Genomic DNA, 13589 nt, shown 5'->3' on the forward strand with positions numbered 1-13589 from the left:
AGGGAACATCAAGAACATGGGAGAAATACTGAAAACAGGTGGGAGGGGGAAATTTAAAGCCATTGACCTGGGGCTATGGAGGGGAAGAGGATCCTCCATTGATTTGCCTGCATTCTTCCATTCAAATGTTCTGAACTATTAAGTGGTTAAGAGGCCCTGCAGGAATTTTGGTTGCCCCTCAGCAGAAACAAAGTGTATGCCATCCAAAAAGAGCCTGTTTTCATTTTCTTTGATAATACTGTTTATTGTCCGGAGACTCAAGTGTCCACATACGAATTATACAAAGCGTCAGAGACATGCCCAGTCTGCTTGTCTATTCAACAACTTTCATGTGTTCCCAGCACAAGAAAATCTCAGCTTTCAGAATCCAACAACAAAAACAACCCACCCCATATTATTCTACCCACCAAACAATCTTCCCAACCCAGCTGCTCCCCAAAAAGCTTTAAATTACGGCAGCAAGTTACTTATTTTTTCATACTCACTAAGCAAAGATTTGAAAATAATGTAAACTCTTTATTATTATTTTTTAAATATTTTTGAATTGCTGGCATGGAGGGGAAACTGTTCTGTCATGGGTGCTTCAGGGAAAGTTATGCATGACACTAAAACTCTCAGCTATAAATTAAGCCAATTGGGAAGTCTTGTATACTGTTTTTCTATAAATAGGTCTTTTGCAGGGATTGTTTTTTCACACTGCTACTTAAATGGCCACCTTAGTTTGCTTGCTGGCAGGCTGGGAGCTGCAGTTTGGCTAGCAAGAAGCAATCACGTGTTGCTGCTACCCTCCGGTCTCTGTAAAAGTCTTACACATGCTACAGGAGAAGCCAGAGGAAAAGACAGGAACAGAATACTGCTTCCGCTGGCATTCCAGGATGAAGGAAGGAACATTGTCCTCCATACATTTTGACATTCTTCCCCACTGTATGTTAAAAGCTTCCAACGCAGAACCCCTTTACAAAGTAATAAGTGCAAATCTAACAGCTAAACAAGGACATTAAAAGAACATAATAAGAGGAATGATACAACTGATTGCTGAAACAAACTGAAAAAAAAAATTAAAAATCAAAAAGTATCAACAGAGAGAAAAGTAAATGTCACATAGGATATAACCGTACAGGAAGTAAAACAGGAGTTTTATACTGGATTGAACAGATTCTTTTTCCTTTTTCTTGTTTTAAAAATATATTGAAATCAACAGACTGGCCCAGTATGACATCTTTAAATTCTACCTTGATGAACAGCATGAAAAGGCTACAGGGGGCAGGCCTGGCTAAGAATAAGTGTAAGTATCCTTCGGATCTAGGTCTGAGAATCTCAAAGGAGGGGGGGGGGCTCACAGAGCTTGGGGAAACCCAGGAAAGAAAGGACTAGCCCAGAAGGGGGAATGCAAAGGCTGAACTGAATAATGCTCCTTTTCAGACAGTGGAGGGATTTGTCATTACTCCAAAGGAGCATTTATAATCACAGTTTATAAAGGTGTGTATCACTGGCCAACTCTCCTAATCACATATTTGGGGAGAGAACATAAATGTTTGCCGAATGCAGAATTCTTGTGGCAAAAATTAGTTTCTCCATCGAGCAAATCAGAGGGCTTGGAGCTGTGTTGGTCTGATTAAAAAATCATTCTGTGCCTGCAACTTTGGAAGAGGAGGAGCAAGAGAAAAATGACAATTCCTTGGTCTACAAAGTTTCAATATCCTAGTAGGAACAGCAAACTTTACAAGTGGCTTAAGAGAGACTGTGACATCAGAATTACATTAATGGCACGAATATGAAAAAGGTGGATAAAGTATGGAGTAAGTCCATATCATGAAACCCCTTTTTTGAACTCAAATTTGACAACTCCAGATGCAAAGCTAAAAGCTGCATGTATCTCTTGTATGTCTTCCAGGCTATATATATTAACTAATTTTGTAACATGATTAATCTCCCCACTTTCAATTTTTGCCCCTGAAAGAAGATACTGTCTCCCTCTGATAGTCAATTTTCAAAGGGTTGCTTAGTCCTCGGAAGATAACACAACTCTCTGCAAAAGGATGCCCTAACTGATGACACCACCACTTTTCATGGAGCCCCCAAATGCATGTTTAATCTCAGCCCACCACATGTGTCTCTGTAGATGTAGCTAAAAGAAAGGAATGGCTCTAAAGCAGTAAGTATGGAATAATTTCATATATGGAAAGAAGAGGGGTTTTGACCCAGGCAGAAGGTGGGAGAGTGGGAAAGAGAGGGTTTATGTGCTTTCTTCACAAGGAGGGATGTCTTCTCAAGACAATAAGAACCTGGTAGGCCTGCTACCCAGAATCAGAGACAATACCTCTCAGCCAATCATACTTTTGATACTGCCTTCCTCCATTACACTTTGACATGTTGCTGCTGAAATCCATAGCGTAAGAAGACAGCACAGGAGAAGAAGCAGAAGAAGCAATGTATGAATGGCCTCAACATCCCTTTCCTTAGCACTCTCCGCCCACCACTATTGGCCTGCCCATGAGATTTTATTTTCATGCTGTTTCCAGGAAGAGATGTCAAATGTGGACCGATCTAATTCCTTGCAAGCCATGCTGCTGGTGCCAAAGGAACTCAAGGATCCTCAATGTCAAGGAACTCCTGTTTAGGGGGAGCCACTCCACGGTACCACGCACAGGAACCATCACTCCGCTTAATGCAGGCATAGTGTTTTGCCTGCCGCCCATTGATGTTCTTCTCTGTCACCCAGTCAGTCCACAGACACTCATCCTGAGCAGAGACATAGCAGGGGATGAAGGGGCAGCGGGAAATCTGCAGAGAAAAAATACCAATATTCCATGATTTCCTATCATTATGATTGAAGATCCGATTAACCCTGCTGGCATTGGATTCAAATTCCATGCATTGCAGCATTTTGGACCAAACATCTGAGCAATCTGACAGGTTAGCATGCAAGATTATTAGCAAGACAATACCATCAATATGGAATTATGTGCATTTTAAAGTGCCTGCATTGGTTACCAGTAGGCTTCTGGGTCCAAGTCAAAGTGTTTTAAAGCCCTGAATAATACAGCCTTGGATAGGGAATTGGACTAGAAGACTTCCAAGATTTCATTCAACTGTAAGAGCCTACAAGATCTTGGGCAATACCTTGCCAGAATGGTGTCTGTCTATTTGGTATGGATGAGAGAGAAAGCAAGAATTCTGTCCAGTAGTCTGTTCATCATTCACCAGTAGTAGTCCAGGCAACTTGTTTGGAATTCTGGAAGCAGGTTAAATCTGTTTCATGTTAGTCTACCTTCTGAATTTGATTCTGATTTTTGGTACTAATTACCATGGCCTTTTTGTTTTGTTTCAAGGCTATACATCACCCAGATCTTTGAGGATTGGAATGGGTTAGGAGTTCTTCAACTGAATAAATACTTTATTCTGCCAGCACCTCCAAGAAGGTAAAGCAAAAAGCAAACAGGAGCCACTCTCCTCCTCGCAGAAGGTCCAAAATTGAAAGGGTTCAGGCCAGGTTACAAGATTAAGATGACACTAACTACACCCTTAGATGACCTGTGGCAGGAACCAGATGAGGGCAGTGTGACCATCCTCGCTCTTCTTGATCTACCAGCAGCTTTCAATGTTATCGATCATGGTATCCTTCTGGACCGGCTTTGTGAATTGGATGGGGGCAGTACTGTGTTGAGCTGGTTCTACTTCTTCTGGGATCAGTTCCAGTCAGAGTTGATGGGGAGGTATTCAGCCAATCTCTACTTTGGGGGGTACCCCAGGCTCAGTTCTCTCCTATTTAACATCTACATAAAGCTCTAGGTGAGGTGATCATTAGGTATTGGGCTTGGGCAGCTTTATAGCTTCATGCTGAGCTGCCTGAACAATGCCATGGATGTCCTGTTCCCAGTGAATGGAGACTGTAAGGGGTCGGGATGGAGTGGAATCAGCTTTGTCTCAATCCAAGCAAGACTGAATGGCATTGGGTATTTGGGCCTTCTGAAGAAAAAAGTTTTCCCACTACTGGCCCTGGTGGCATTGCCTGTGTACAATCTGGGGGGATCTTCTGGGACTTATGGCTCATTCTAGAAGAGCAGCTAGCAACTGTGGCCAGAAGGACCTTTGCACACCTTAGGGTTGTGAGACAGTTGCACTTGTGCCTGAATTGGGAGGTTTTGTTTATAGTCGCTTATTCCTCATGATCTCTTGTCTTGATTGCTGTAATGCGCTTTTACAGTGGACTGCCCTTCAGCATTCAGAAGGTTCAACTGATGCCGAATAGTAAATGAGTAGTAAAAAGTGTTGGATGCTTGACAGACGTTAACAATGCCAATGTGAGTGACACTGGCTGCCAGTGTGCTTCCTGGTAGAATTCCAGGAGTTGGTTATCACCTTTAAAGCTCTTCATGGTTTGGGACTGGGTTAAAGAACAGTCTTCTCCCAGTCATTTCCACCTGCCAATTGGGTCCAGCAAGTTAGGCTGTTAGCACAACTTGGTTGTGTGCCTGGGCCTGGGGTACTGAGTGACGTAAGGACTCGGTTTCTTGACTGTATTAACATCCATGACAATAGTCCTACTCAATAACCATATATATTTATTTTATATTGTTTTCATTGTTTTTTATAATTATAATTTTATAACATAAGCCACTCCAAAATCACTTGTTGAAATGGGCAGCTATAGAAATCAAATGAACAAACAAACAAGTAAATAAATTTGGATTTACCTTGCATTCACAGCCCATCTGATACCGCTGGTTGAGACTCTTCTTTTGGGTGGCACTGAGGGAATCCCAAGGAACAATGAAGTCACACAGGGTGATGTGCATCCTGCCATTACCCTCCGATTTCCCTGAGAGAACAAAGCAATTATGAATAGCAGCCTGCAAGCCAGAGAACACTTTCCTGATTAATTCCAGAGTTAATTTATGCAGTGGCCACCCTCTTAATTTGATTGGGAAACCTAAATTGTAAATAAAATGAGAGCTAAAACAAACTTTGATTTTTAAATAATTGCACTCTCCTACACAGCTTCCAGTCAATTGGGGATGGGGGGGGTAGCACTTGGAATTTCCTCTGGAATTTCCAGATCACACTCACAAAATGGCTGCCTTTGTGGGTAAGCTGAACATTCACAAAATGGCTGCCACAATGGGCATCACCTATCATAAAATAACTATTTCCCAAAGCAAATTGGCAAATCAATCAATTCCAGTCTTGCTTTTCCATCTAACTTTGGCTTAATGATCATCCCCTAACAATCAGCCACTTTTTTCTTATAAGCCCTGTTAAAAGATACAGGACCAGCATATATTTGTGGAAATCAATAAAGATGAATTTGAAACTTGAGCTGTAATGTATAATTTGCCCATTTCACATTCATTTCTTGAAAAATAAAAGTGTTCTGTTTTTCGTGTCGGTAGGCATTGAATATCAAGAGCTCATGAACAGATATTTCTTTATTTAAGTAAAACAGAACAAAATGGCTCCACCCCTTTTTATTCATTCTCCCTGGGGCATGCCAGCCAATCATTGCAACGGCTTTTCCCGCTCAAATTGCATGCTAATCATTGCTTACAGACAGCAAGTCTGACCGGGCAGACCACGTGGTCTGCTGACTGTTCTAGTGCAGCTCCCTGCACCTGCTCTTAATTAAGCCCAGTGCATAACAAACAGTATAAAAATAATAGGTATACTCTTCCATACTAGGCTACAGATGAAATCCCTTTCTCCGTTTCTGGCATCTTATTTTAAGGAGATTGAAAAACTGGAATATGCACAGAGAAGAATAAGTACGATGATAAGAGAACTAAAAGGCAAATTTCATTAAAAACATTTCAAAGAAGTAAATTTGTTTAGCCTGTAATCACAGGCATGTGCGGCAAACAGATCATGGCAAAATGATGATCCATGTGGAGAGAGGTTGCAACATAAATTCCAGAGTTATATTGTGGTGTCCCAACAAGCACATATGCCACAGATTTTGCATCATGAGATGAGGTTGTGTGTTGCATCGGTCTCCCGCCCCTTGCTGCCCTCACCAATGGCTATGACTGAAAAAGAGAAAATTATGGGAACTGATAGTAAACCTCACATGTTTGAAGAGCTATCATGAAGCAGATGAAATAGAATTCTTCCATTCATATAAAAATAATAGTTGGAAACTGTTAGGGAAGCCAGGTAATCATTTGAAGACATTTTGCAATTTAGAGAGCTGCTGAGATTTCAGATGAAGCTGAGCAGTCCCCAACTGTGGATGTATTATAACAATCTGTGCTATGAATCTTCTAGAAGCCTGGCACCCTGACAAATTAGTCATCAATAAACAGATAGCCATAAACAATATCTACAGGGTATGCAACAGAGATAATCAACAAGCCAAAAAGGGAACAAAAAGACCAAAACACCTCCCGACCAACAATCAGCACCCAGATGAGCATAGATTATCTCCAAGATTAACATCAGACCAACTATCAAGTAAACAATACTTCAGTCAAGGAACTGCCAAACAAGCCAACGTTAAACAGCCCAACCAAAGTACTTCCAAGACCACTCCCACCAGCATTGGCAGGGCAAGCCACTAGAATATAAACTGAGAGCAAACTCAGTACCATGTTCCCCCAAAAATAAGACCTATCCTAAAAATAAGACCTAGCTTGATTTTAAACGTGTGCCTAATACCTGTGATGTTATTCAGTTTGAGTAATGAAATGTCTGCCAAAAAAAAAAAAAAAAAACTCAAGCTCAGAGAACACCAAGGACCTCTCACTATGAATCTTGCATTGAGCAGGAAGCTGAATTAGAGTCAGACTAAGGATCCTGTTTATTACTTTATTTTCTAAGAAACAGCCATTCAAACACCACTACAAGATTCTAGTATCAAGTTGCCAAAGATATGTGATCACCAAATTTGAAGATTCATTTCTTGTACAAAGCTCATTGTCAGAAATATTTTGGGTATTTTGAGTGATACGGGACTGGTAAAAAGCAGATTTGGTTTTTTTTTTTTTTTTTTTTTTGTCTTTTATAACTCTATTTCATTGGCTTTCTATTTCTTACTCCTTTTCTGGACTTTGCAAATTTATTCTTTTTTACCCGCAATGAGATATTCCTTCTTGCCACCAACATCCAGTGTCACTCCACAGACTGCTGAGGAGGGAGCTGTGAAGATGAATTCAATGTCCTGTTCTGGCCCTTTAAACATCTGAAAGGAAATAAGCAAATGAGGCAAAAGAGTAGCAATCATGCCAGTTAATATTTTTTTTAAAAAAAAGTAAGATGGAGCACACCCTTCAGAAATCTTTACGTACACAAGCCCTTCCTCTTGCTAATCATCATGTCAGACTTGTTTCTAGTGCAACCTTTTCAAACTGGTACCCTCCAGATGTGCTGGTCTCATTCCAGAAATCCTAGCTAGAAACTGTAGGAGTGGCGATCTAGCACATTTGGAGAATATCAAGATGGGGAAGCAAATTCTAGTCTTTCCAATGTTATTCCAAGTTCTTTCCCAAACACAGTCAAAAGACAGGGACCAATGTTTTCACAATTTTCTTTAATCCTTTGACAGGCATGTATATTTTTCCTATCGATATTCCCTCTTGATTGATTGATTGATTGATTGATTTCTCTATCAATCACTATGCCAATAAAGTGTTACCACGTATTTATTTTTAAAAGGCCATCCATTAACCATTATTACAAGGGGATTCAGAGATTGTGTCAAGCCATACATTGTGATTTAGAAACTAAAGTTATGGTTAATGTGGTATGTGAATTCTACCATTTGGCATGTGATCTTATATCCATCTGATTTTCATTTGACATACATTAACTTTATGTTTTAGGGGTGTTTTTTTTAAAAAAAACCCATAAAATAGATCATTAATGAATCTGGCAAATGGGATATTGTACTGAGATCTAAGATCAAGTTATTTTAGAGTAGAGCATTAATGTATGGAAAAGGAGCATTTGTTTCCAACAGCTTCTCCAGCAGAGGGAGAAGCTTTTACAGATGACATGCAGGGAAATCAAACATTAATAGGTCAATTCCAAAGAAATTCCAGAAACAGGAAACCAAAACTATCTTAAAGGCTGCTTCTTCCATACTAGTTCTAGGATGCAGAATGATAGCTCTTTTGCTCTTCTTTCATTAAATCAGTGTAGGAATAGAATGCCAACTGGATCTAACTCTACCCCAGCGGTGGCGAACCTATGGCACGCGTGCCAGGGGTGGCACTCAGAGCCCTCTCTGTGGGCATGCGCGCCGTTGCCCCAGCAGAGTTTGTCAGAGTAGCGAACACGTGGCATTTGGAAGTGACAGGGCAGGAAGTGAGTGAGCAAGCAATGTTATATGGCGAGGGACTGCCCCCCGCCACCCTGGCACCAGCCCACTCATCCAGTCTGCTGTGACCACTGCAGCCAAGCCCACCCAGTGCCCCTCCCCCGAGGGTACCACAATGCTGATGCAGCCCTGGCACTTTGTGATAAATAAGTGGGTTTTGGGTTGCAGTTTGGGCACTCAGTCTCTAAAAGGTTCACCATCACTGCTCTAGCCTATGCCAAACTCTTGATTTCTTTGCTTTTGAGGGGTTTTTCAATGTTTTTACACTATCAGCTAAGACTAGAAGGCTTTTCTTCCCCTTCCTTTTCCTTATGCTAATCTAAGTATTCCCAACTGGTAAATTAAAAATATTTTAAAAGTTCTAAACAAGGCAGCTGGAAATCTGACATGAAAACAAAACATAGAAAATGTCTAGCACTAACATAACAAGTTTATAGGTTCTCTGCAGTTTCACTCTGAATTGCTGTTGTTCTTCTTTGTGTGTATGTACAAGGCAGATACACAGGCAGCCCCCAGGTTCAGAAAGTAAGGACTATCTTCAAATACCAACAAGCTGCCTATTGCTAAAAATGGCAGTCAGTGTTCTTGTTCCTTGAGCTGATGAAATGCTGAAGCTGTACAATGCTTTCAGGAACCACTGAAGCTGTACATTTTTAATATATAAGCCTGTTTTCAGCCTTTTTCAGCAGTTCCTGAAAGCATTTTGCAGCTTCAGCAGTTCATCAGCTCAAGGAAGGACAATGTCATCCACTTTTTTAAGGAACAGGCTGTCCGTTTGTAAGTACAAGTTCCAACTTCCATACAAATTTGAGTTAAAGATGGCATTAGGAACAGAAGTCATTCTTAACCTAGGGACTGCCTGTATACACATTGCCAAAACTATGGATTTCATATAGCTGTTTGTTACCTTTATCTGTTTGATCTCATACTGGATGTGTTTGATGGGGTTTCCATAGATGTCATTCCCAGAGTCCACCTCTTTTTCAGAGACAGCCTTTGCTCTGATCACTGAAATACAAAGAGACAAAAGAAATTGGAAAGATGTAGTGCCAGTGATGAATCCAACTATTCCAAAGCAGACTACAAATAACATAATCATGAATCTCATTCTTCTTCTTTCCCCTTATAGTACTTGGCAGCTATTCTCACAAGCAAAACCTGGGGTTATTAATCCTAGGGAGAGTTTCTGTTGCATGCTGCTAACCAAAAGCCTTTTGCCCTTTACTGCTGTTTCCTTTTTGCAGTTCTTTTGATTATAGACTCTTTCAAGCTTGCAACAATATTTGAAATGCCACCTTGTTCTATTTATTTCAGAGATAAGGATAATGTCTGCATTATCTGCAAGCAGCCTCCAGGACAAAGAAGATTACTTTAACTAAAATGTGCTGCTGTAAGAATACTGATATAAGAAACAGAGGTTAATAGCTTTTCTTGTCAAATGGATTTGCTATTAAAACTCAGGTCTCTTCATCCATAATGAAGCTAAACACACTGAGTCTTGACTCGGATGAAAATATTTTGCATTCAGACTCTTTGTACATAAAATCTTCAGGCTATTGTGGGGTTTGGGGTGGGAGGTAGGAGAGGGTTTGATTTCAGTAAAGGGGAGAGGTGAAAAGCAGGAAAGAAGATACCTTTTATTCAAAGCCTATCAGGATAATCACACTAGGGCTGAGACCAAGCAAGACTGCACTTATTTCCACACTTGGACAGGCTTATCATGTCTTATTAGCTTAACCAAGGTTTGTTAAAACCACAATTTACGGAGTTTTCATAAGAAACTAAGCTATTAACAATCTCAAGTTGTGCCTACTGTGTTTCCCTGAAAGTAAGACCCGGTCTTATATTATTTGTGCCTCCAAAAGAGGCATTACTTTTGGGTGGTGTCTTATATTTTCAGTCAGACCAATAATAATAATATTATTATTATTATTATTATTATTATTATTATTATTATTATTATTATTAATAATAATAATAATATGATAATAATGATGATGATGATGTTGGAAGGGACCTTGGAGGTCATCTAGTCCAACCCCCTGCTCAGGCAAAAAACCCTATACCAGTGATGGCGAACCTTTTAGAGACCAAGTGCCCAAACTGCAACCCAAAACCCACTTATTTATCGCAAAGTGCCAGGGCTCCATCAGCATTGTGTGCCCTCGGGGGGGGGGGCACTGGGGGGGTGTGGCTGTAGTGGTCACAGCAGACTGGATAAGCGGGCTGGTGCCAGGGCAGCAGGGTCCAGTCCCTTGCCATCTAACACTGCTTGCTCACTCACTTCCTGCCCTGTCACTTCCAAACGCCATGTGTTCGCTACTCTGACAAACTCTGCTGGGGCAACGGCGCACGTGCCCACAGAGAGGGCTCTGAGTGCCGCCTCTGGCACGCATGCCATAGGTTCGCCACCACTGCCCTATATCATTTCAGACAAATGGCTGTCCAGTCTCTTCTTAAAAACTTCCAGTGTTGGAGCAATCACTGCTCCTGGAGGCAGGTTGTTCCACAGGTTGTTAATTGTTCTAACTGTCAGGAAGTTTCTCCTTAGTTCTAGGTTGCTTCTCTCCTTGATTAGTTTCCATCCGTTGCTTCTTGTCCTGCCTTCAGGCACTTTGGAGAATAGCTTGACTCCCTCTTCTTTGTGGCAGCCCCTGAGATATTGGAACACTACTATCATGACCTTCCAACTTTTTTTTTTTTTTTTTGCAAGAAGTTGGAAGGTCTGACTGAACTTTTTTTAGTCTCATGAACTCCGTTTCCCTGCAGCAGGAGAGAAACGCATCAGAGCTGGAAAGCAGGTTAGTGAAGAAATTTTTTTGCTTTCGGGAAGAGGGAGGAACTGGGTGATGATGGGCCAAGCTCTATAGCAGCGCCGGGAGGAGAAGCGGCAGGAAATGGGGCTGCCAAGCCATGGGAGAGTTGGCAGAGAAGGAGGTGGCAGCTGCTGCCAGGCAGGTGATCTACAGGGTGGAGCATGAAGAAAGCCCCTGCAGCAGCACACAGCAGCAGCGGAGCCTTTCGCCGTCACTCCCCCTAGCTCCGAAATGGCAGAGGGGGACCAGGTCTACCCCACCCAGCCTCCATGCGGTAGCATGGCAGTCCGGCTCGGGAGGGGAATGAAAGAGAGCAAGGAATGGCCTGGCTGGGGGGACCCTGAAGGAAGCGGGTGCAGCTCCACCCCCTCCCCCACCTGCCTCGCCTCATTGTGGCGGAAGTGGCGCAATGTGCCGCATGGTCTCCTGCCCCATTGTGGCACCCAGGTGGGACAGAATGGGCGGGATCCTAATTAAGGCTTATTTTTTGGAGTAGGACATATTAGGCCTACCCCCACAAATTAAGGCAGGTCTTTTGGGGGGGGGGATGTGGTTTATTTTCAGGGAAACAGGGTAGCAGGCATGGCCTGAAATCAGCTTGGAATCTCCTGATAATAATAACAGGTAGTCCTCAACTTACAACCACAATGGAGCCCAAAATTTCCATTGCTAAACAAAATAGTTTTTAAGTGAATCATGTCCCATTTTATAACCTTTCTGTCATGGTTGTTAACCAAACAGTTGTTAAATGAATCCTGTGGTCATTAAGCAAATCTGGCTTCCCCATTAACTTCGCTTATCAGAAGCCCCTTAGGAAGATTACAAATGACAACCCCAGGATCCTGGGACACTGCAACCATCATAAATATATGCCAAGCACCTGAAATTTGATCACATGACTGTGGAGATGCTGCAATGGTAATATATGAGAATAGGTAAAAAGTCATTTTTTTCAATGCTGTTGTAACTTTGAATGGTCATTAAATGGATGGTTGTTATGTCAAGTACTACCTGTAATTCCTGGTTTTAAACTGCCTAACAGTTCCAACAACTAAGCCAACTTGTTGTTGTTTGTTTCATCTAAACTATCAATTGAGAAAGCTTGAATTAACAAAAAATTGGCTTTCTGTGTGAAAGGATTGTGATCTCAGTTCAGCTCAGCTGCTGAAAACCAATTGTTAAGCTTGGAATTCACTCAAAGGCATCTTATTTATTTTAACTTAAATGTTGTACCTGGTTACAGTGGGCCTTGGAACTGAACAACATAAAACACTGATGAGATTTACCACTGCTGAAATCTGTCTCAGCCCACCTATGGTTCATAATAGAAACTTTTTTTTTTGGCTTTGCGTTCCAGTAATATTATTTGATTTATAAGCTTAGCCACTCAGATCATAAAATAGCAAAACACTGATCCAAGATGAAACCAAATCTTGCTGTGCAACATTGTAAGGGCAGTGACTGGCAGTTTTCCCTGGCTGAAATCTGAATGCCACCAACTGCGTGAAAAGCTGTCATCAACTGCCATACAGAACATATTTCAGATGATCCCTGCAAGGTACTTCAGCTAATCATTTTTCCCTTAACCTTGTTTCCCCAAGGTCTGTTGACCTATCATCCTAACAATGGATAAATTACTATAGTTTCTCTGGGTTAACTGCATAGTTGTGGCTGCCAGTATTTGCACAGCTCAGATGCTGTCTCTGTAAGGATCCTTGGACCTGGAGTTGAAAATAAGGACTTAGGCCTGAGTAAATGGGTTGAAGCTGTAAAATGCTGTCACATACACTGTAGCCTAGTGGTTAAGTCTCTGCACTTGTCAACTAGAAGGTTGGCAGTTCGAGACCCAAGTACCTTGTGACAAGGTGAGCTCCTGTTCTTGCCCCAGCTCCTGCCAACCTAGCAGTCTGAAAGCATGCAAATACAGGTAGATAAATAGGTACACTTCAGTGGGAGGGTAATAACGTTCCATTCAGGGTATAGTCATGCCAGCCACATGGCCTTTAGACAATGCTGGCTCCTTCGACTAAGAAACGGAGATGAGCACTGCCCCCTAGAGTCAGACACAACTGTACAGGAGAAATCTTTACACACACACACACACACACACACACACACACACACACACACACACCTGCTTCAAAACTACTGATAATTTATCTATTTATCTATTGACCACTAGGTGGCATGAAATAACTAGTTTTTTCTGTATGTCCCAAGTGCAGAGATGCTGGATCCTACATATGAGCTTTCTGCTGTATGCTTAGGCCATATCCATACCAGGAAACTTTCCATGATGGAATTGATTTTTTTAAAAGAACATTCCATGTGTAGAGGAACTGAAAAACCAAGGCCATTGAGAAGAGAATCTCAATTGCTCAGGCTACATAAATTAAAGAGGGGAACCCTTTCAACCATCCTTTCAATTACAGACATTAAATTAGGGATAGGCTGGTCAATTT

General features: G+C 41.6%; 1 protein-coding gene across 1 annotated transcript in view; it reads right to left on the reverse strand.

Moving 5' to 3' along the window:
* Positions 1-215: 215 nt before the first annotated feature.
* The window catches only part of TIMP2 (TIMP metallopeptidase inhibitor 2), a 32495-nt gene continuing 19121 nt past the window's right edge, over positions 216-13589 (reverse strand). Inside the window, exons 2-5 of the mRNA XM_039345301.1 lie at positions 9219-9319; positions 7066-7174; positions 4698-4822; positions 216-2784 (exon numbers count right to left, since the gene is read on the reverse strand). Coding sequence (XP_039201235.1) covers positions 2587-2784; positions 4698-4822; positions 7066-7174; positions 9219-9319 — 533 coding nt within the window. The 3' untranslated portion in view covers positions 216-2586. The remainder of the gene's footprint in view (positions 2785-4697; positions 4823-7065; positions 7175-9218; positions 9320-13589) is intronic.

The sequence above is a fragment of the Crotalus tigris genome, unplaced genomic scaffold, assembly GCF_016545835.1.
Source record: "Crotalus tigris isolate CLP2741 ecotype Arizona unplaced genomic scaffold, ASM1654583v1 scf7180000017551.9496454, whole genome shotgun sequence".
NCBI classification, from domain to species: domain Eukaryota; kingdom Metazoa; phylum Chordata; class Lepidosauria; order Squamata; family Viperidae; genus Crotalus; species Crotalus tigris.